We start from the raw sequence: 24,438 nt of genomic DNA, 5'->3' as shown, positions 1-24,438 counted from the left end.
ACTGAAACCAACGCAAGAAATTATCACCATTGAGTTTGATGCTGGTGATTTGCACCGAGTGAGAATTAGTGTTGGAGACATGTTTCTCAATGTTTTTCGGTGAAACGGTAACAGTGGATTCAGATGTGGTTTCTGATATGGTGAAGGACGACTTGCTGGTTCTAGGATTACCTCAGAAGGGTCAGAGAATAAGTCCTCAGCTTTGATACCATGAAAGCTAGAAAGAACAATATTTCTTATTCTCATATTCAAACAATGTACATAGCACCTCTATTTATAGGAGATACAAGGCATAAAATTAGGAATTGATTAGCTACTAATTAGCTACTCTTTAGCTACTAATTTTGATCCTAATAAACTTTCCTATTCTATAGTATTGACTAAATCTAAATGTTTACAGTTGTGATATCCAAAAGAATTCAGCCATATCATGGAAGAATTATTTTCTTTCCATTTCCAATATTGAATATAGTTGATATTTGTTAGTTTTCCTTTTCTCGGCTTCTGTGGCGCATAGGCATTGTTCGTCATGCTATGCTTTTTAAGGGGTAAGTGTTTTATTGCCATAAAAGGGGATTTACAATGAAGCTCATGACATGCCAAAGGCAATACCCCCTCTAAAAGAGAGCTTACGCCTAGCCTGCAGAACAATTAAACCTCAGCAATTGGCATTGTAGGATAGTTTTTTGTGTGCTTTGCAAATCCTTAGAGCCTGGGGTCAAGAGAAAATTGATAAACTAATTGGCATGAGTAGTATTTTATTTTTGAGTTACTGCTTATGTCTACAAATTGGCTTTCATACTTAACCAAAAAAAAAAGAAAAAGAAAAAGAAAAAACAATAATAGGGTTAAGTTAGTAGTTTATTGGTGGTAGTCGCTACATAATTGATGTCTGTTGGGCTATATATAATAAATTCACTAAATTCAATCGTGATTTCTTGCAGAAGTGAGAGTTGTTGCTTTTATTTTACTTTTTGATTTTATTTTAGTCACCCTAATTCCTAGGTTCTAGCAATAAAGCTGGTTGGGAGGTGTGATGAATGCTTAAAATTACATAGTTGTTCTATGAATTTTGGATATTATATTCATTCTCTCAATTTGTATTTAATTGTGATTTAATGAATTTAATTTAAATTTGTTGAAAAACTACGTTTGAGCCTTCAACAATATCAATTGCTCAACAAGGCCCATAAGACTCGGTATGCTTCTAAATCATCTCATAACATCCACAAAACCTCTCTCAAAGGTTAGACAAGATTTCATTGTACCTCCAGTCCTTTAATATTTTGATTTTGGTCTTCAAATACTTATTTGTTTTTCCTTTTAATTACTACTCGTCTTCTGTTCTTTATTTGTTCCTTTTATGAAATATATATTTGGTGACTTAGATAATAGCAAAAACGCTAGATCTGACCGCAATGTTGTCAAGGGTGCTCGGGCTGCTCGAATTCAGCAAAACAAATGGTAGTTTTTATCTTAATTTTCTACCCCTCTACATAAGATGTATACCTTTTTACTCACAAGGGTCTTGTGTTTGTAGCTTTTCATCAAATAAAGGATAATATTTCTATTGCCTAATGGCAGGATTGCATATTTTTGTCGATAAGGGAGCAGAAAAGGTGTGCTGTTTTGGAAGAAAAAAGGGCATCTAGTTGATTGACTAGTCCTCCCCGTGTCATTGTATATGATATGTTTTTAATGTTAATATTGTTTGTACTCAAAGGAATTGTTAATCCTTCACAAAAGGTTCTTTTGTATAAAACTAGACTACATTTGTTTCTTGGTAAATTGAGATCTAGATGGACTGGGCCGTTTCATAGTTAAAACTGTTTTTTCTCATGGGGCCCAGATTGAAAATCCCAAGAATGGTAATGTTTTTAAAGTGACTGGCCAACGTCTTAAACCAGTTTTGGAGAATTTCCCACCTGAAGAGGAGAGGAGTCCATCGAATTAAAAGACCCTATTCATTTATTCATGTTTGAGCTGGTAAAGATGTTTGTAGTCCTTCTTTCACAATAAGTTATTTATGGGGAAAAAAGAAATTATGATTTCATCTGACAATTATTCTCTATTTATGATGGCATATCATATGATAAATCGTATTTGAAAATCACTCTTCCAATGTTTGATTGTAGTGAACTTTTAGACCCTGTTGTTGCTGAAGCTACACTGGACTTTCGGAATCTTAACAAGAGAAAACTTTTAACTAATTTCCCTACATTTCTCCCTCAGGTATGATTTGAGATTGGCATGATTCTTTACTTGGGGTTTAGTTTCTTCATTTGACTGAATTTTCAGATTTAGAAGTAGAAAAGAAGTATGAAACATGTATATCAAATATTTTGGTAACTTATCCTCCTCTAACATCAGTCTTGCATTTGTAGTTTTTCCCATTAATGCTAAGTTCCTCATGTCATCTTTTTGGTTCTGTTCTTAAAAGATATATTTAATTTATTTTATTGGAATGATCTTAGTTATAATTCGTGCAATTGTTGTGTCCTCGAGATATTTGTATATGACAAATGCCAAAAGTGCTGGATATTGGGATTGAAATAAAGGAGTGTCTTGAAAATAGGTCAAACAGTTAAAAGAAGTGCATTAATTTCCATAAAAACTGCATTGAATTTAATAAAAAGTGTCTTGTGTTTTCAAAAAAAAATTTGGGTCTACTTTTCGTGTCCCCGGGACACTTGTTAACAAGACCCTTTATATATTGGTATTCATAATTGTAGTTTTATTTTATTTTTGTCCTGTCAATGCTACTTTAGAAATAAATTTTGTTGCTTATGTGATACTACATCTTATTTTGTATATTTAAAGTTATTATGCACCTTCCCGACCTTGTTGGAACAAAATATGGTATAGTGATTTCGTACTGAAACTAATTGAGCCTAACGGAAATTTTGACAATTAAACACATATGTTTAATTTCAAAAAGGAGGATCTAAAAGAATGGTTTCGGAGATACTGTGGACTCAATCTGCAGTGAAGGGCATTATTGACTTTCATACATATATTTTTTTTCTGTTGTCTTTTTTGATGCAGATTTGAAAAATCGTTTCTAAGTGTGTTTCCAGCATTGATGCCTCTTGGGTCATTTGTTCAGCTATTTCCTTCTCTCGTTGACTTACCAAGTAAGTTTGTTTTTCAGGCATGGTTGTTAATTCTCTACACAGGTTTGGCTTTGCGAGAGAACATACTTAGAGTGAATGGAAGTGATATTCGCCCATGGTAATTTGATATGATCTTATATGCATTTGGTTGAATTTTGTGCTAAGATTGCCTTGCCTTTATTCTTCATCATTTAAACTATGTGTATTTGTGATTGAGATTTTTTTAAAACATATTTTCATAGTCAGACATTAGTAATTTCATCTCCCATGCCTTTCAGGAGGGAAAATGAATATGCAATTTTACTGGCAATGAATTTATGCTATAAAATAGAGTTGCCAGAAGAATCTTTTGACTTCGATGCTTAAAATTATAGCATGATATTCAGTAAATGAATTTATACAGTGTGTTGTCAAATTGCATATTGCAATGAATTAGAAAATGAACAGAGGGTAGAGTATATGAAAAAAATAATGGTTGTCAATAATGAAAGGAGGATATTACTCTAGATGGAGCTGCATGTTGCAAAAGAATTCATTGAGTTGACTCCAAATAGACATGTTTAATTTTGTTAAATTGAGTTTTTCTAGCAGTATCTTGTTCTCTTATATGCAGCAGCAGCAACTACATTCTAATTCCAGCGAATTTCTGCCATGTTCAATATTGCTGGACTCATATCATGCTTTTTATTCAACTGGCAGGCTCATTCTCTTTATTTTCTGAATTGTGTCAGAACTTGGATGAAAGTGTGAAAATGCATTGGATTTTTTTTTTGTGATTCTTATCTGCCTCCTAGATTAATATGCATACAACCACAGAATATGTTAATGCTTGCACTTGTGCTGATGTAGGTGGATAAAACATCACTACTTCGCTATGGCCATGGCACTTATCAGTCTCACTTGGGAGACCCAGAAGCAGGTTATTCTCCTTCTTAAGTGCATATTGAAATTTTGTTTTTTTTTTTTTTTTTTTAGTGAGACTGTACATGTACTGTGCAGAGAGGGGTGCAACTGTTCCTTCAATGGGCTATCATGCAAGGAGTTGCAATGCTTCTACAAAATAGATTTCAACGGCAAAGGCTTTGTACACATATTGCACTCGGCAAGGTGTAATTGAAAAGAAAAAACAAAAAAAACTCCTTTCACCAACGAATTTTTGTGCATGCTTCATTTTTGCCTTTATTATCTTCAGTTCTTTCTGCAGTCTACTTTGCGTGTGTGTCTGCACTTGGTTGGGTGCTCTTTGTGAAACCTTGTCGTCCTGCATGGTTTGCAGAACTTCAATGAGTTCTTTTGCTTCTGTTGGTTGCAATAACCATGTTTTTGTCTTCTAGCCGATCTGTGTTAGTTTTTTATGGCCCATCAAAATACAGATATAACTTTTTTTTGGTGGGCATATAATGTTTATTGCAGTTGTTCTCCTCTACAGGTCTGGGATGACTCTTACCATTTGAACCCGTTGTTAATTGCAGGCTAGGAGAATGGACGTTGTTTGGGGAGAAACTGCTGGAGTCGACGGTCAACTATGGTTGTTGGCACCCATTCTATTCATATTACAGGTGATTTAAGTTGTACAAATGCCTGTTTTGGGGACCATCCCCACAAAAGATCATATTAATGTATGCTTTGCCATCCAAGTCATGTTGAATCAAACAAACACAAAAGCGATTTAAATTAAGGTTGTTAAATATTCATTTTTTTTCCTACATAACTTGCCAAAAGTTATGTACATGTATAAATAATTAAATATATATAACAGCTAGGGAAGGGAAGTTTTTGTTACTATCAAACATCATCACATTCCTTGAGTGTTTTCTTTCATTACTTGAAGTTGAAGTCATATTATCATTCTCTTCTAGTTTGCCATCCAACAATCCTAGTTTATACATTTAATGCAACTTGCTCTTTCATCACAGCTCTCTCTCTGTTTTGAACTTCTTTGGCTCACATGTCATGATGTCACCATGAAGTTATTTGATTTTTTTTTTCGTTTTTTTCTTTGAAGATATTAGAAAGAGGCATGCTCACCAAAAAAAGGAAAGAATCTGTACATCATTGCATGATGATCATTAATTGCCCAATCCTTCAGTGAAAAAAATAATGAAATTAAGATCCAGTACTTCAAAAGAAATTTACTTAGAGCATGCCTACAGTATTTGTGATGGACTTTTTGGCTTCTCAAGGCCTTTCATTTGCTTAATAGTTCTACTACATATTTTCTTCAGTAATAGGTCTCGCAAATTAATTGTTCACTTTCATTTGTTAGTTGCTACTAATCCAATAGATGAAGCAACAATATGTCACCATGGAGATCTGAGCTAAATTTAAGTGACCTTTATTTGTATGTTCTTGATTTCAGGGTTTTGAAGCATATGTCGGAATTTTGCTACTTAAAGCTGCATTGGCTGGTGTTGTTTTTGAGTGGCAGGTAAGAAGTATGTTTTGAGTATTGTTATGTGGATGCTTGGAGAAGTATTGCCATGGGTTTTATATTTGTGATTTACTTTGCTTTTAAGATTAAATTCTTAATTCTATTTCAGTATTTGCTTGAGTAATTTAACATCTTAGTTGGACTCATACTCAAGGTTGTTAAAATCGGGATCCTAGGTAGGATCGTAAAGTGAAAAATCAAAAAATCAACGATCCTACTTATGATCCTACCTATGATCTTATACGATTCTACACGATCCCATATTGCGATCCTATTGTAGCACCCATCCTACAACGATATGGATCTTTTTAGCAATATAGGATCGTATCCTACGATCCGGATCGCGATTTTAATAACCATTCTCATACTGGGATAAAACTTAATAGATTATCTAATTTACTTTTGGTCAGGTTGTTACCTGTGGGGTGCTACTGATTGTTATGGCAGTTGGGAATTTTGTAAACACAGTGCAGACACTAGTGGCAAAATCTCGATTTAAAGCGAAAATGAAGAAAACTAAAAGTAAGCTAGAACTAAATTTGGGATCCCATCCCATTCCTTATAATTTGTGACCGGGAAGACTGTTGTGCTAGTTGAGTTTGAGGATATGAGAATTTCTTTCGCAACCCGTTATTCCTTGTAACAACCTTTTCACCTTTATACGCTTAGACTAGTGATGTTGTTTGTGAGAGTGACCTTTAATTGCATCAAATAGAGCTATATTTTGGTTGTTACAGTTGTGCTAATAGTCTATTATACCTATTATTTTGTGTAATTTGTCTTTTTGTGAATTAAGTAGACACATTATACCGTTACCCTTCCAGTGCTTTTTTGTGTCTTCTGTCATTTTGAATCTGGTTGTTTTGTTTTATTTATGGGCTAATTACACAGACTTCCCTGTGGTTTCTAAAATGAAATTACACTGTTCTTTCTTAGCAACGGAAATGTCTTATTTATATCACTATATTTTGGCAACTAGACACCAAAATTACCTTTTATTTCTTAAATACTGAACACCCAACTAAATCCATCCGGCTGAGGCCCTTGTGGCCAACCGGCATGTAGCCTCGCCTTAGGGTTACTGCGGTGAGTGGAAAGTTTGAGGTTCGAGTTGATAGATCAACGGCGGTTCTTTAAATTTATAATCTAATTTTACTAACATACTAACATTCTATCTTTGACCCAAAAAAAAAAAAAAACTGAATCTATCCTTGCAACCAAACAAGCCACATTAATATTAGCATAACAAGCAAACACCCCCTTATCTTCGACTATTTTCTTCCATCTTCCTCCCGTTCCTTCTCCATTGGCAACACCACCACATTTCACAATGGGAGCAAAACCTTGAGTAGGGAGGAGATGGCGACAACTGTCTCTTATAGTCTCTTTTGAAAATCTCTCTTTCCTTCCCTCCAACAACACACTAAATCCATCACAACCATTGTAAACTTGGGCTACTACAGTTGGTTTTCTAGTGCACTTGTGTTGTTGGTCGGTTGCTGGTTGGTTGTTGGTTTTCTGTTGGAATGCTTGTTGCTGATGATGGTTTAAATGCGAGCAAACTAATTTTTATAAAATAAAATTGTATTAAAAAGTCCTCCAATATAACGTTCCAACATACATAAAAATATATAACAATGTTTCACTTATTACAAATACTTTAATAATTAAAATATTATGTACTCTAATATTACGCATTGAAGCATGAGGAAGGAGCATAGTTCGCTTTCGGAGAGCTGAGATACAGGTTTGTAAAATTAATTTAAATTGAATAGATTATAATTGTCCTTTTTTTTCGTTATGACAAATGTAATAAATTAAATAGGTTATGATTATTAAATCGATATAATTTTTCTGTGTTCACAAAATAAAAAATGAAATGTCCAACATCTTTAATAGTACGAATTATCAAAACGAGATCTATGACAGTGTTTAATTTAAATTATGGACCGGAGAGAATTTCCTCATATAAAATAACTACATTAGTGGCTGTGTTTTTTTTTCTTTCTGTAATTTAAGAGTGGATCGGAGAGAATTCCCTCATATAAAATAACTAAATTAGTGATTCTTTTTTTCTCTCTCTAATTTGGATTAGAGAGCATTATTTTGGCCCATGAGGCCTACGACATGTCGCATTTCGATAATCTGAATCGTTCATTTTATCAAGCACATTGCGTATTTCATCTACACAAAAAAATTTAAATCCAAACAAAATATATTTAAATTAAGTGCATCTAAAAAATACATTTAAGTGCATCTGAAATGTAAACAAATCATGATCATGAACTAGCAATTCTCTCACCATCGCTTCACATTCTTCATTATTTTTCGTTGCTTCAGACAATTGAACAACAATATCCAACATCCAAATCATCTGACATGAGCTCCTCAAAAGTGAATTCAACTTCCTCATCATCTCCTTTCCATGAATTCTCTCTTACTCTTCATCTCTTCAAGAGACATCAATAAATAGGACTGCTATTTCTCCAAATTACTCGCATATTCTTTCAGATCCAACAAGTTAAACTTCGAAACATCCACCGAATGCCAATTCAATTTGCAGAGTGCCGTCGCCAAATCAGAAGGAGTGCCGACGGGAGAAAAAGCGACGCCGGCGATGTGGAGACGAGAGAGTTCCACAGCTTTCTTAAAAAGGCTTTGATGGCCAGTGACGAAGCCAGAAAATTAAATTAGAGGCACTTATTAATTACAATATCGAAAAATTTTACAAAAATATTTTATGCAAGTTTTTACGATTGATTTCGAGAAACATCAAAAAAATAATCACCATGCTTGGTTACCAGTTTTCAAAAACACTTTTCAGAAAATTCTACTTTCTTATTTTTCATTTTTTTTGTTTTTATTGAATTTTTTTAATATTTTGAGCAATTTTTTTAATTTTTAGATTTACCTAACATAAATATACCTAAAAAGTAAAAAAAATTGGAAAAAACCTTTTAAAAATTCACTAAATACCAAAAATACAAAAAAAAAAAATACGAGAATTCAGTACATTTTTTATATTTTTATGTATTTATTAATTTTTAAAAATATTTTTTCACAAATTTTTTACTTTTTAGATACGTCTAAGTAAGGTGTAAAAAAAAAATGTTCAAAATTTTAAAAATATTCACTAAAAACAAAAAAACACGAAAACTAAAAAACTCAGTTTTCAAAAAACTTAATTCAAAAAATTCAAACCAAACACACTGAATGCTATTTATAACAAGTGTATCATGGACAATATAAAAAAATATAGATATAAGTCTTAAAATAAATTATATAATGATAAATAACTTTTTTATACAAAATTTGATTAAAAATTCAATATAATGGTAATACCACGTCATTATTAGTATGTGATATTATCAACTAATAGTAAATAAACACATAGAGAGAATTTCACATGTCAAGTGTAACTAACAATCTAATAAATTCATATCTTTATAGTGAGATTACTTACACTTGCATGTCAACAATAATGGACTCACCGTTACATTCAAAAAATTTCATAAACTTTTCATAGATAATATGATTTATAATAGTCTCTTCATTTTCAATCAAAATAATCATTATTATTCTCATAATTTTTAAAATGTCATTAACATTTTACTCTAATAATATTTTTATAATTTTTTTTATTTAAAATATTTTCTTTATATTTGCAACAAAAAAAAAAAAAAGAAGAAGCCCAAGATCCCGGGGGGGGGCACATGACCCCCCTGGTCCTCACTTCCCTCTGCCACTGTTGGCAGGGCTTTGCGAAGCAAATGTTGCAAGATTTTGGACAATCAATTCTCGCAATTCGTCTTTGTTTCTTCTCCATCATTGTCATTGTTAGGGTTTTAAGGTTAGATCGATATAATCTAAAATATGTAGATTGAGAGGCACGAAGAGCTCACAACAACGGTGGGAAAAAGAAGGTAGTGTTTTAGGGTTAGATTGATATAAGCTTAAAGAAATTTCCTATAAATCAAGCTAAAATATATGGCCCCACCATTTTACACTTGGCCGCAAACTTGTGGCGATGGATTTAAGTAGGTAAATCATAAAAGCATACCTACCCTAGAAACTTGTAAGCAATTGCAATTCTGTTGAGTTCAAGCTTCAGTAATTGAATACTTACACATACATACAGTACGCACAAAGCAATTATACATACATACTTGTACATCTAGTTTTTCAAAGAATTTCCAAAACATTCCAACCTTGGTTGTTGTTCCAATAAAGAACAATAAGAGCTGCAATAGATCCATCATTTAGTTTGAAGGTCAACCAAAAAAGATAATATGGCAATCATCTGCCTGATTTTCAATTATTAACAGAAAAGAAAAAACAAAATGTATCTTGTGTCTCATACAAGCTATGGAAAGCAATGTGCTTCTTAAGCAAACCAAGTACAAAAGCAAAAAGAAAGAAATTCAACATAAAGAAACAATACAGAATGTAAACTAATGCTATTGAATATTCAAACATTTCAACCAAAAAGGGAGAGCAAGATAAAAGGACGAAGCAAGGCCTTTTGGGTTCACTTGAAAGGCCACCTTACCAAAAAAACATAAACAAATAAACACATATAAGCTTTGCTCCATCAACATCAGGTGAACAACAATACCCATACAAAATAAACCAATCTTTACTAGAAGTATAAATTTTTCAAGGGAATCAAACAGACCCATAGTAAAATAAAAATAAAATAAAATAACAATGAATAATCGAGCTCAGCGGAACAAGCATGGTCAATATCTAATGATTGATTATGTTGTTAATGCCCTAAAAACCAATTATGCTTTGGAATGTGAGAAAATTGGAGGAGTGGTATAGATTGTCAGTTTCCATTTTATACAATTCTTCCAACAATGTTAACTTCAATGGTTCTTCTTAAAGTTTAAATCTTGGATTCACATGCTAGGCTGCAAAAGCAGGAAAAAAATTTGTTGTTATTGACCCATAAAAGGGTTTGAAAATTTTCAAAATTAACCCTAACAATTGCAGAAATTATTACAGATATTTTACTAAAGTGATGAACTGAGCAAACTCATTATTAGCCAATCCAGTTCTTGAAAGAAGGTGGTTTGGAACGATTTCGCTAAGTCGGCCCAGTAGGGATAACACCTAATTCTACACTATAGACCTTTCTACACAGACAAATATCTCAAACATACATAGGCACATTCATAAGAATTATAATTATTAACAGTTGATATAACCAGAGGATTGCTTATTAACTAACTCTGTGAACACAATAACACCAAATAATTAAAAAGCAATTATTCAGGGAACAACAACAAGAAGAAAACGAGAGCGAGAGAGAGAGAGAGAGAGAGAGAGAGAGTGCATCACAAGCTCTAAAAGCGATATGTTGATTCTACTTGAAGAATAAAATCTTAGAGAAGCCTATAGCTGATGTTGTTTGTTCCTTCTCTCAAACAAGGAGAGAGGGAGAGAGGTTTGGGGGATTCATAAAGAAAGAACAGGGATGAGGTTAAAAATCTGAAGTGACCATGAATTGGTGGTCTACTGCTGCAATTGGAAGACTATGTTACTCTTGTAACAGCTCTGGTAGATTGCGAATCAAGCAAACCACAGACCATGAAAGCTTGTTAATATAAAAAAATAAAATAAAATCATGATTGGCCTCCAAGTTTACATTTGATTATAAACCATAGTAGTTAATTAAGTTCAAACCATGGCCAAGCCAACACAAAACAATTTACCAAACTAAAATTCATGCCTATATATACACATGCATAACACATCTCCAATTACCATCTCTGTCAACTTGACAGCCTTTCTTTTATGGTCATGTTTGAATTTGAGTTGTGACAATTGCTTTCTTTTAATGATTTTTTTTATTAAAAAAAAAATGGATTCTATCAAACTAAAAAACTCTAAAAACTAGAAGCATAAAATTAGTAACGATTCTACCAAAATGATTGGAATTGAGGTCTTTAAATTGAGAACAAAGGCATGAATCCAGAAAGGATTCACAGGTCTTATTCACAGGTCTTCCAAGAAACTATAAGTAGAAGTACTCACCCATACTACCAATAGAGAAAGTAAAAAAAAAAAAAAGTCTTTTGGTTGATCAACCTTAAATATATCATCCTCCAAATGCATAGACCAATTTGATAGCATTTTGCTAATAAACAAAGTAAAAGAAAATCTGAATGCAAAGTATAACAAGAAAATTTTAAGCGATAACCTTCTTGGCATCAGGATCTAGAACCTCCTTTGGGATATCATCATAACCCTGTGAAAACAAGAAAATGTTACAGTCCAACTGCAAAACCAATATTCTAAGTAGTCAAATGAATTCAGGAAAAAACAAAGATGGGTAATGCAATATTCATTACCTCTAGCTTCTCATCCCAATCTTTTGGCTATCATCAATAAACAGTGGAGTCATTAAAAAAAACCTTAAATATATCATCCTCCAATTGCATAGACCAATTTTATGTTAGAATAAAATCTTTGTGATTGTGATTCTACTTAGCTGTCATTAGTTATAGTTTCCTTTTGAAACCTTTTCTATCAAAGGCACCTCCTCCCTGTCAAGCCGTTAATCTCTGCCCATGTCTTCCTCTATTTGAAACGAAGTATCACCCTGAAACTCATCTTTAGCAACCATTGCCAAAGGCTTCACCAGCAAAGACAATCTCGCCCCTCATACCTAGCTCTCTCTATCGATATTATCGGCCCAAGACAAATTTCTCCACTTTCTCCTGCTAAAACACCTCCTCCTCCGCCTTCTGTCGAAACACCTCAACCCCTTGTCGAAACTCAGCACCCTCCAAACGATCATGATCACATACACCATCGTCATCCAATCCTTGGTTAGCCACATTGACCACTGAATCGACAAGGTCTGCCTTCTTCGATGAAAATGGCCCATCAAATCGATTGGCCCTAGACTCAACTGGATTGATGACCTGATTGCCCACATGTCCACCTATCTTGATGACCCGAACCACCAAACTTGAGTCCAAGCCTTGGCGTAAAGAGTAAAAGATATATGACACTGGTGGGTTTGACCTAGTCTGCTTTCTTAGGCCTTGAGGCATTGAGCCCACATTTCGCATAGCCATTTCAGCTTCATTTACTTGGCCTAAACGACTTCTATTTGGCACAAGACCCAAAGAAAAGTCTTTGAGCCTATTAATAGCAAGCCCAAAAACCTTATTAACCCTCACCCTTTGTTTGCCCAAATGCAATCTCCTCTGCTCAAAAACTTTTGGTTTCCATACTTGAGGAGGCCCATGTAAAATCATGCCTGAAATCACGTTAAGCATATATTGCTAAAGACCATTCTCACCCCACGAAGCTTGTCTACCTCCGACGACCTCCATTCTTCCACCACCGAGCCTTCCTCCGACCAAACAGGTAAGGTATACCTCCATCGGCCCCAACGAACACTGATTCCCACTAGAACACCAGCTGCAGAAGCACGGACTCTAATTCGAACACATCCTATAGATTCCATATTCAATGTCGCACCATCTACCTTTAAAAAGCCACCGTATCGATCTCCAATCCCGAAATACCTATTCCCCTCGAAGATGAACTGACAGCCCCAAGACCTGAACCCAATTACTCTACTTTAGTAGAGAATTACGACCCCTCACATACAACACTGCTGGCAATCACCAATCTAACAACAATGGTCGGCCTTCAACTACCCAACGACAAGTTAAAATCCTTGTAACATCATCTCTAGTCGGAAAGGCGAAAAGCACAAATTGACCACCACTCGCCACCACCTGCACCTCTCTTGGGAACTTCCCACAATCAATTTGCCCACTCCGACATTCGTAACACCTCCATTCTTTTTTCCCCATCCAGCCCACTAGTCCCAAAAAGCACGAGTCCAAAAACGAAACCTAGGTTGCCTTAGACCCCTCCTGAACCTCCACATCACAACCACCAGCCCCATGAATCACCATAGCCCCCCCAATTGGCCATGCTCTCCTTTTGCTCTCACGAACTCCACCCCCTCGCTTTACCCATCCATTCCCAATAGCAAATCTTTCCAACAACAAAGCCCCCTTCCCATCTATCCCCAAAAGAAGATTGTGGGAAGAAAATATAATTTCGGTGATCATCTATCTGCACCACCATCTAGATCACAACCCTATCCTCCTCCAACCGAAGCCAAACAATCACACTCCGCCGCCCACCAAAGACACAACCCAAGAAACGTCCAACGGCGGTAGTCCTCTTAGAAGTCTTGCGTAACTAGCCCACCACCCATTTTATCTCCCCACCAAACAACTCAATTGCCCTACAAATCCCTTGGCCACACTCAACAATGTCAGCCCTACGTTAGCCAATCGCATCTGTTGTCCCTTAATTGAATTCAAAAAAATGATCGCCAAGGAAAATCAGTCTCCAACCAAGCCCATCCGACTCCGTTCTATATCATTTTAGAAGGGCTCTGTATTCATCGCACCCTACTAGACTGTATCGTCGATTTATATTTGACATAGCTGGATCTAGATCTAGGGTTCTTATTCTATTAGGTATGGGGATGGTAGTTGGTAATATTGTTAGATTGCATGTTTGAATAGATTATAGCTTTCTATTATATTATTGAAAATAACATGCTATTCCTACATACAATGGAATGAATCACTTAATAATATTGTTGGTACTATTGTTTGATCTGTCCGAGTTGACGTCCCCCTAAATGCTTACCTACAAAATCCTTACCGACAATGTGGACAACCAAACTGGTAGTTTGTACTCTGATAGGGGCCTTTTTCCACCAAAGAAAATCTAGGACCCTGAGCCAACAAGATAATTTCTTATTCTGCCTATATACTAATTAGGTCTTCAATGTTTTTTAATTTATTTTATTAATGACTCTACTATATGTTGATGACAGCCAAAAGATTGGGATGAGAAGCTAGAGGTAATGAATATTGCATTACCAAACCATCTTTGTTTTTTCCTGAATTAATTTGACTACTCAGAATATTGGTTTTTCAATTGGACTGAACATTTTCTTGTTTTCACAGGGTTATTATGATATCCTAAAGGAGGTTCTAGATCTTGATGCCAAAAAGGTTATCATTTGAAACTTTCTTATTATACTTTGCATTTAGATTTTCTTATCCTCTGTTTATTAGCAAAATGCTAGGAGAAATAGAACTTAGGGAATGATGAGACCATCACTCTTTTATATATTAATAATAATAATATGAAACGTACAATAAAAGCCTCAAGGCACAACTAATGACAACTAAGCAGAATCACAGTCACAAAGATATTATTCTAACACTCCTCCTTAAGCTGGTGCAAAAAAATATCTCTCATGCCTAACTTGCTAATAATATCATGGAACGGTTTATTTGCAACTCCCTTGGTGAGAATATTTGCCAATTGTTCTCCAAACTTCGCAAAAGGAGTACATATAATGCCACTAGTGAGTTTCTCCTTGATGAAGTGACGATCCACAAAAGTTCATACACACCTTGTGTCATGGCTCTAAACTCCACTTCTGCATTAGATCTAGCTACCACATTCTGTTTTTACTTCTCCAAGTAACCAAATTTCCCCCAACAAGGGTACAATACCCCTATGTGGACCTTCTATCAGTTACCTATCCTACCCAACCAGCATCTTTATAAGCTTCCACACTAAGATAATCATGTTTGGAGAAATAAAGGCCCATTCCAGGCGAAGAGTTTAAGTATCTAAGAATTCGCAAAACTGTAGCCAGGTGTGCCTCATGAGGAGCATGCATGAACTAATTGACCACACTAACCGCAATAGCAATGTCCGGACGTGAATGGGATAGGTAAATGAGCTTATCCACTAGTCTCTGATAGTTCTCCCTGTCAACAGGAACTCCTCTACTATCATCACCAAGTTTTCAGTTTGGCTCTAGTAGTGTGTCACAAGCTTGACTACCTAGCATCCTGGTTTCTTCTAACAGATCAAGCACATATTTCCTTTGACAAATGAAGATTCCATCCTTGGACTGGGCAACCTCAATACCATATGAAATACTTCAAGTTCCCCAAGTTTTTTATTTCAAACTCGCTTGCCAAATATTCCTCTAAACGAGGAATTTCTTTAACATCATCTCTTGTAAGTACTATGTTATCCATATATATAATGAGAGATGTAGTCTTACCATGTAAAGAATGTTTAACAAACAGAGTGTGATCAGCTTGACTTTGTTTGAATTCATATCTAAGCATTGCTTGAGTAAGGCACTATTTGGCATAAACTAAATAAGTGCACTTATTTGGATAACATCACCTCTCTATTTTTTTGCACATCTTTTCGTAAAAAATCAAAAAGTATACTTATTTAGATAATCCCAAACAATCCCTAAATCTCTCAAACCAAGCCCTTGGGAACTATTTGAGATCATATAATAATTTTCGAAGCCTACACACCTTACCTTTTGTTTTAAGATATTCAAAGTTAGGAGGAATGTCCATGTAAGAAAGTGTAAGAAAATGTTGAATTCATCTAGATTACCATGTAAGAAAGTGTTCTTCACATCAAATTGGTGAATTAGCCTATCCAGATTAGCTTCTAGAGAGAGGAGTACCCTGACTGAATTCATCTTAGCAACTGGTGCAAATGTCTCTTGATAGTTTACTCCATAAGTTTGAGTAAAGCTCGTTGCCACAAGCCGAACCTTGTAGCGCTCAATCAAACCATCTGTCTTGTGCTTCACAGTATACGCCCACTTGTGTTTCACATTTCGTTTGCCCTTAGGTAACTCTGTCAATTCCCAAGTGCCATTCTTATAAAGTATTTTCATCTCTTCAATCATAGCACGTTTCTACTCAGTGGTGGCAAAAGCATCCTGAGGGAGACAAATTAGAATAGGATACTTAGAGATAAGATTCCAGTGGGTAATAGGAATATCAAGATCTATGTATTCGAGGTTATCAGAGTTACCTGGACTCTCATTAGTTGAAGGAGAGGGCAGTGGAAGATTAGGAGAAGTGGTCTCTTGGATTCCAATAACCTTGTATCTTTCTCTGTCCCCAACATAAATTTGTCCTTGCTCATTGAGTGTATCAACTTCTATATTCCCAATAGCTGGTTCACATTGTGGTTTACATGATATATCCTCAACAACTAGTAATGGTTCAGAAACAGGTACTATACCAGGAATATCTTCACACCAAGGCTCCCCCTGAAGGGATAACTGGGAAACTGGAGAGGACAAGAAGTAGGACTGGGACTCAAAAAATGTGACATCCATGGATACAAACCACTTACGTGAAGGAGAATAATAACACTTATACCCCCTTTTGAGTTGGTGAGTACCCAAGAAAGACACATTTAAGAGAACGAGGATCCAGTTTACCACGAGCAAGGGAATGATTGTGAACAAAGCAGACACACCCAAAAACTTTGAGGAGAATAGAGTGCGGATTTTTACAACAATCCCAAATTAAGTGCAAATCATCTGATGAAAGGTTTGAAACACGGAAAAAAAACTCAATCTTTTCTTTTAGTAAATACACCCAAGTAGTGCGAGAAAAATCATCAATGAAAGTGACAAACCATCTGTAGCCTTTTCATGAAACAACACGAGAAGGACCGAAACATCAGAATGAATCAATGAAAAAGGAACGAAACTTTTGTTAATACTTGGAGCAAAAGAAGCTCGGTGTTGTTTGCCAAGTTGACACGACTCAATTAAAAGAAGGAAACAAATGCTTAAGTAATAAAAAAAAATGGATGTCCCAGACGCCAGTGCCAAAGCCAAATGTTGTCCTTGGTAGTTGGAGACTGGATGGTATGATGAGCCATGCAATCTACTTGATCCAAGATGTAGAGGCTATATTCTTTACTTTACCACTGCCAATCGTCCTCCTCGTGATAAGGTCCTGAAAAAGACAATGATCAGGATAAAATGTTACACTATAATTCAAATCCTGAATAAGACGACTCAATGGTAGAAGATTAACCAAGAAACTGGAAACATATAAAACTGATGGCAAAGGTAAAGAATTATGTGGCATGAATTAGACCTTTCTCAGAAACAGAAGAAATGGTACCATCAGCAATCCTAACCTTGTCCTGACCTGAAGAGGGCTTATATTCTGAGAAAAGATTAAAAGATCCGGTCATATGATCAGAGGCACCAGAATCAACAATCTAAGGAAAAGTTCTATGACATAGGAAAGCATTTGTAGAAGATGTTAAGTTACCTGAATAGGCAAACAAAAAAGAAGATGCACCAGTAAGAGTTGTGGAAGGCCGACGGTCTAGCAAGTAACGTAGAGCATCCTCAAACTCAGAAGATGACTCGGAGCAGAGTTATATGTATCAACTGCACTAGCATGATGGGCACGTGGATTAGACCCAAGTCCTCTAGACTGACCAAATCGACCCCCTCGACTACCAGAGCGGTCACCACGACAGTAGTCACAGAACAAAGTAAAGTTTTTGGCAATGGTAAAGTTTATTTGATCAAAACTGGATACCGGTCAATAAGAACTTTTAGAAAGTTGTTGCAGAGACCTAAGTGCTACGAAGTATTGACACTTCAAAATAAGTGTTGCAATCATGTCGGATACGAACACAATTGTCGTCAATTTGGTTGGTGAAAAAGCAATAAATTAAATAAGTTATAGTTATCAAATGGACTTAATTTTTTGTGTAGATGAAATACACAAAGTGCTGGATAAAATGAACAATTCAGATTATCAAAACGGGGCATGTGATAGGCCTCATGGGCCAAAACAATGCTCTCTTTATGTTGCATTTCTTTCTTTTTGCTTTTGTACTTGGTTTGCTTAAGAAGCACATTGCTTCTCATAGCTTGTATGAGACACAAGATGCATTTTGTTTTTCCTTTTCTGTTAATAATTGAAAATCAGGCAGATGACTACTATATTATCTTTTTTGGTTGACCTTCAAACTAAATGATGGATCTATTGCAGCTCTTATTGTCTACATTTCTCTATTGGAACAGCAACCAAGGTTGGACATGCTTTGGAAATTCTTTGTAAAACTAGATGTACAAGTATGTATGTATAATTGTTGTGTGCATACTGTATGTATGTATAAGTATTCAATTACTGAAGCTTGAACTCAACAGAATTACAAGGAATTGCTTACAAGTTTCTGGGGTAGGTATGCTTTTATGATTTACCTACTTAAATCCATCACCACAAGTTTGCAGCAAAGTATTTAAGTTGTTTATTATTACTTTTTAGTTTTCGAGTGTAAAATGGTGGGCCATGCTATTTTAGCTTTATTTATAAGAAATTTCTTTAAGCTTATATCAATCTAACCCTAAAACACTACCTTCTTTTTCCCATTGTTGTTGTGAGCTCTGCGTGCCTCTCAATCTCTATATTTTAGATTATATCGATCTAACCCTAAAACCCTAACAATGACAATGACAAAGAAGAAACAAAGACAAATTGCGAGGATTGATTGTCCAAAATCTCGCAACATTTGCTTCACAAAGTGCTGTCAAAGCCTCTTCAAGAAAGCTGTGGAACTTTTTTGCCTCCACATTGCCGGCGTCGCTTTCTTCCCGTCGGCACTCCTTCCGATTTGGCGGCGGCGCTCAGTAAATTGAATTGGCATCCTGTGAATGTTTCGAAGATTAACTTGTCGGATCTGAAAAAGTATGCGACTAATTTGGAGAAATTAAAGTCCTATTTATTGATGTCTCTTAAAGAGATGAAAAGTAAGAGAGACAATTCATGGAGAGGAGATGATGAGGAAGTTGAATTCACTTTTGAGGAGCTCATGTCAGATGATTTGGATGTAGTTGTTCAGTCGTCTGAAGCAGCGAAAAATAATGAAGAATATGAAGCAATGGTGAGAGAATTGCTAGTTCATGATCATGATTTGATTACATTTCAGCTGCACTTAAATGTATTTTTTAGATGCACTTAATTTAAATGTATTTTGTTTGTAATGAACATTTAAAATATTTTAATCAATATTTTTCATTTTTTAGATGAAAAATGTTTGGTGGCTAGAAATGAGCTACCCCGAATGGCTTGAATCACTATTCACCGATCGGCTGAACGACCACCCAGACGACCAGGTGAAACACTTGTCTACTGGGGCTATCAGCCTTTTCACCGAACGGCCGGCCGATTGACCGGGCGGACTGTAACGACCCTGCCATGTATAATATTTGGCATTTAATTAATTAAGGGGATTCAGATTTTAATTAGTCATTATTTTGATTAATTTGAGAGTTATGGGAATTATTCAGTCTGATTCGTGTATGATTTGATTGAGGATTTATTTTAGAATTAGAAATTGAAAGCCTAGATGGCTTAATGATGAGTTGAATCGATTCAATTTTGAGTATTTGACAATATAAGAGTTTAATTAAATATTTGATTCAGTTTGGTAAAATTAAAATTTGATCAATTGGGTCCAAATTGAAGTTAATTAAGTTATGAGGATTGAGAATTAAGATTATTATGAATTAAATTTATTTGTGAGGTGTTCAAGTTGAATATATAAGTTGTTGACGGAGATTTTGAGTTTGATTTGAAATTGAGGGCCTTAAAGATTTGGAAAACCATAATTGATGATAGTAATAAGTTTCATTTGAGATTTGGAGCCTTTTTGGGAGTTCGATTAAAAATCTGATTCAGATTGATAAATGTAAATATAATTAATTGGGTTTTCATGGAAGTCAATTCGACTAATTAAGTTATGTGGGATTTGTGATTAGTTATGATTAATTTAATTATGTGTTAATCAAAATTTATTAAGACAAGTGTTGCTTAATTAAATTAATCCAAAACACAAATTGAATTATGGAAGAATCTAGAATTGAATGTATGTGGTTGTGGGTGTGGGTGTATTGAGCAATTTTTGTGGGTGTTCTGAGAATTATATGTGTGTGTGTGTATGTTAAGAGTTAAAGAGTTGAAGTCGTTGTTGCTTTGGGAAACAACCGAGAGAGAGAGAGAGAGAGAGAGAGAGTTGCTGGAACAAAAAGAGAAGAAGAGAATTGAGCTCAAGGAAGAATCAAAGAAGGAAAGTGTAGAAAGGAAGGAAAATTGAGGAAATCATCAAGGAACTCATCAATTGCTGGAACAAAAACAGAAGAAGAGAATTGAGCTCAAGGAAAAATCAAAGAAAGAAAGTGTAGATAAGAAGGGAAAATTGAGGAAATCATCAAGGAACTCATCAATTGAATAACTTTAGGTAAGATTTCTCCTTATTTTTCATGTCTTGACCTTGTTTTGCATGGATTCACATACTAGAGCTTGTGTTTTGGGTTTTGTAGAGAAGTTCATGAAACTTTGCAATCTGGGGTTTGAGATTGATGAGTTCATGCATCTATCTTGTGTTTCATCCTTGTATTCATGCATTTTTCATGATTTCATGAGAGAAGTCATGTATTAATCTTGTTTGTAAGATCAATTGCATGTGTGTTTGAAGATTCAAGAAAGTTTCATCATATTTAAAATAGCAAATGAGAAATTTTGAAAATTTGTTTTTGTTTTTAATCTTGAATAAATCTTTCAATTGATGTTATCTAACATATTTTTAGAACCTTATGACTCATTTTATGAAAGGAATTTGAAGTTTGTTAATGATTTTTAAAGATGAGTTTTCATGTTAAATTTACGAATCAGAAAACTTAGAGGTTGTTTTCAATCTTGAATTATTCTCTCAATTGAAGTTATTGAGGTTGGTTAATTTGAGTTTGAGAAGATTATTTTGAAAATGAGTTTTATATTTAAATTTACGAAACAGAAATCATTAAATTAGGCTTTGATTCATGGATTAAGTTTTCAATTGGCCATGTTTTTCATGTTTTCTTGCATATGGTCCCCTCGGGACATCTAGAACTTGCATTTTAGCACTCTAAGAGCATGTTAGCATTGTTTTGAGCTCGGCATAAGGTTGAAGTTAGGTTTGAGCCGTTTGTTGCATCATTTATGTTCTAAGTCTTCAAGTACATGCTATGTGTGATATATAGGTCTTGCGCCGAGCATTGAGCCGTCTGTTTAGAGGTTTTTTCATATTTTCTTTTTTTGAGGTAGAGATTTCTAGTTCTCTTTCAATACTTTCATTTATGGATAGATTTGTGGTATTTTTCCTTCTGCAAAATTTTGTCTTTTATGCATTTTGTGATAAAACCATGAGATTAGCGATTTGGGTTTGATGTTCTGGGGTTTTCCTTTTTGGGTTGGGTTATGATTTTGGGCGAATAATGAATAGAAAAGTTGGAATCAAAAGTGTTTTTGTGAAAAGTTTCAATTTCTTCGAAAACCCTAGTTGGCTCATAAAGATGGTTGATGGTTTTTGCTTAAATTGAAAGTGGCATCATGAAGTTGAGGTGTTAAATTGCACATATCCATGTTTAATTGAATTTTGAAAATGTTTGGAAAAATCTATGTAACAAATTGCGATTGAACTCTTGTTGTTGATATTCTAAGTTGTGCTATGAGATGAGATTGAGTTTGGGGATTTTGAATTTATAAATTGTATTAATGATATGAGATTTGTGATAAAATGATAAAGTGGAGATTTAAGAAATGCATTCAGTTGTGTTGTGTTGAGTAGTGTTGGGTTGGGTTGTAATTGGTATCCGCACGGGGAGTCAAGGTGCCCAATTGCCCTATCTGCGCTTATCGTCAGACAAATGTGGAAAAATATTTTTGGGTGTCCATTAGTCCTACCATATAATAGTCGACAAAAGTGAAAAAATGGATGATTTTGATGCCCACGTCCTGCCGTATAATAGTCGGTAAATGTGCAGATTGTATTAAATGTTTCTGGGTGCCCACATCCTGTCGTATAATAGTCGATAAATGTAGGGATTGTATTAAATGCTTTTTAGGTGCCCATGTCCTGCCGTATAATAGTCGGTAAATGTGGAGATTGTATTAAATGTTTTTGGGTGCCTGCATCTTGTCGTGTAATAGTCAGTAAAGTGGGGATTGTATAAAATATTTTCAGGTGCTCACTATCCCACCGTATCAAGTCGGCAAAACGTGGAAGGTGTTGTGAGTTGGGTGCCCACTATTCCGCCATATCAAGTTAGCAAAAGATGGAATGTGTTGAGTCGGAGATAATGTGTATGACTCGTAATGAACTTATGAAATTTCAATGTGTTGTGTGATTTTGTACAGAGGAGAAATGCATATAGAAATCACTCGAAAAAAATGGTAATTGGGTAAGGGGTTGATGGTGATGAACTCACCGGGTTGTTTTGTGACCTGAAGATTATGAGTTTTATTTTGTGAGTAATAGTAATATCAATTTGAGTTAAGGACTATGGATTTATGGTAATTGTGGTATAATTGGGTTGGAAGTTTAAGTAAAAATGAAGAATCTTGTGTGAATTTGTGAAGAATGATCTTATGAGGGGTGAATCCTCTAATCTTATAAATGATAGTCTTCTTAAAAATCGTAGATTCGAAATTTTGGTCTAAGTGGGTTTTTAATTAGGTTAAGGATTTATTTAATAGATTGAAAACAAATGTTTGTTTGAAAGAGGGATTTGAAATCAATTGTAAAATTTGAGAAATTGAATTGAAAGGGGTTTATATTCTTGATTCAAGTTGAATTACTAGTGATGATAAATGTTGATATGATGTAACGGATAGATAAGTGGGAATAGAGTATACGGCGGTTGTCTTTGAATGTTCGGTGATAAATGTTTATAAAGTTCTCTTGAATGTTCAAATGAAATTTGAGAAAATGATACTCTGCTTATGATATTTTGGGCATACAAAACGTCACCTTACTATATAGTATCACCCTGCATGCATGATCATTTCTATCTATGTGTCAGTTATTGTTTTAGAACTATGAGATTCCTACTAGGCATTAGTGCTCATCCCACGTTAATGAACTTCATAAGTAATTGAAGATTTCAAATATTAGGACATGGTACAATCTTATGATTTTATTTTGAGGTTGTAAGATATACTCGTGGTTCAGAGATCAGTATTTTTTTTCTTTGTATGTAATATGGATGTAAGCCTCAGGGCATTTCTTTTATTTGTATATAAATGACATTGTTGTGTAGCGAGAGGGAACATGTATATTTATTTATTCATCAAAAGATGAATTGTCATTTGTAAATGGACTAAATTAATGAATATTGGTAATGTTATCCGACTAATAAAATACAAGGCGTTACACGGATGACCGGTAAGATGAAATTCGAGCCATTCGGGCCAGGCTCAATTTTGAGCTACGTAGCAGAGCTCTTTTTAGATTCACTCAATTTAAATACACTTAAAACGTATAAAATTTATGATCTTTTTTAAAAAAAAAAAAAAATCGCTAAATACAAATATACAAAAAAAAAATAATATATATTTTTTGTATTTATTAAATTTTTTAAAGATTTCTCCAGTCGTTTTTTTTAACTTTTTAAGTATATGTATCTGAAAAACAAGTGGCCATATATGAAAAAATTTCATTATAAATATAAAAAATATATATGAATTAAAAATTTAAAAATTAGTTACTCATTCCACATTGACCATCCAACTTTAAATTTAACACATTTTTTTTCACAATTTTCATAAACATTTTTTTTATTAATTCGATATACAAATTCATTGTATTTTAAATTTTTATATGAATTAGTAACAAATAACTTCTTTAAAAAGTTTCTTAAAAAATTTATAAAAAAAAAAAATCGATTAATTTGAAAATATGATGTACTGCATACTTCAACTTAGATATTGGTTCAGTTAATGCAGCTTTGGTGATAGAGCTAAAGTTGATTTGAAATAGTTTTGGAAATAGAGATAATTTGGAATTGGTTTGAAATATATTGAATATAATGACTTAAATGTTAATCCTTCATCAATTTTATTTGACATAAATAGACAAATAATTTAAATTAAAAAAATAAAGTTTAAATTGACACAATTAAAAACTCATAATTTATTTTATTAGAAT

General features: G+C 34.4%; 1 protein-coding gene across 1 annotated transcript; it reads left to right on the top strand.

Annotated features, from left to right (window-relative positions):
* The first annotated feature begins 1,147 nt into the window (after nt 1-1,147).
* On the top strand, nt 1,148-6,359 carry LOC145789216 (uncharacterized). The gene is made up of 9 exons (XM_082915621.1): nt 1,148-1,246; nt 1,389-1,464; nt 2,136-2,232; nt 3,152-3,231; nt 3,963-4,032; nt 4,113-4,220; nt 4,586-4,672; nt 5,473-5,541; nt 5,955-6,359. Exons 5-9 carry the CDS (start codon nt 3,988-3,990, stop codon nt 6,114-6,116), a joined length of 471 nt encoding a protein of 156 aa, XP_082771747.1. The 5' UTR covers nt 1,148-1,246; nt 1,389-1,464; nt 2,136-2,232; nt 3,152-3,231; nt 3,963-3,987; the 3' UTR covers nt 6,117-6,359.
* The last annotated feature ends 18,079 nt before the right edge of the window (nt 6,360-24,438 follow it).

This window comes from Camellia sinensis, chromosome 2, assembly GCF_055761805.1.
Source record: "Camellia sinensis isolate YWXY chromosome 2, ASM5576180v1, whole genome shotgun sequence".
Classification (NCBI taxonomy): domain Eukaryota; kingdom Viridiplantae; phylum Streptophyta; class Magnoliopsida; order Ericales; family Theaceae; genus Camellia; species Camellia sinensis.
This window is presented reverse-complemented; position numbering and strand designations above follow the sequence as displayed.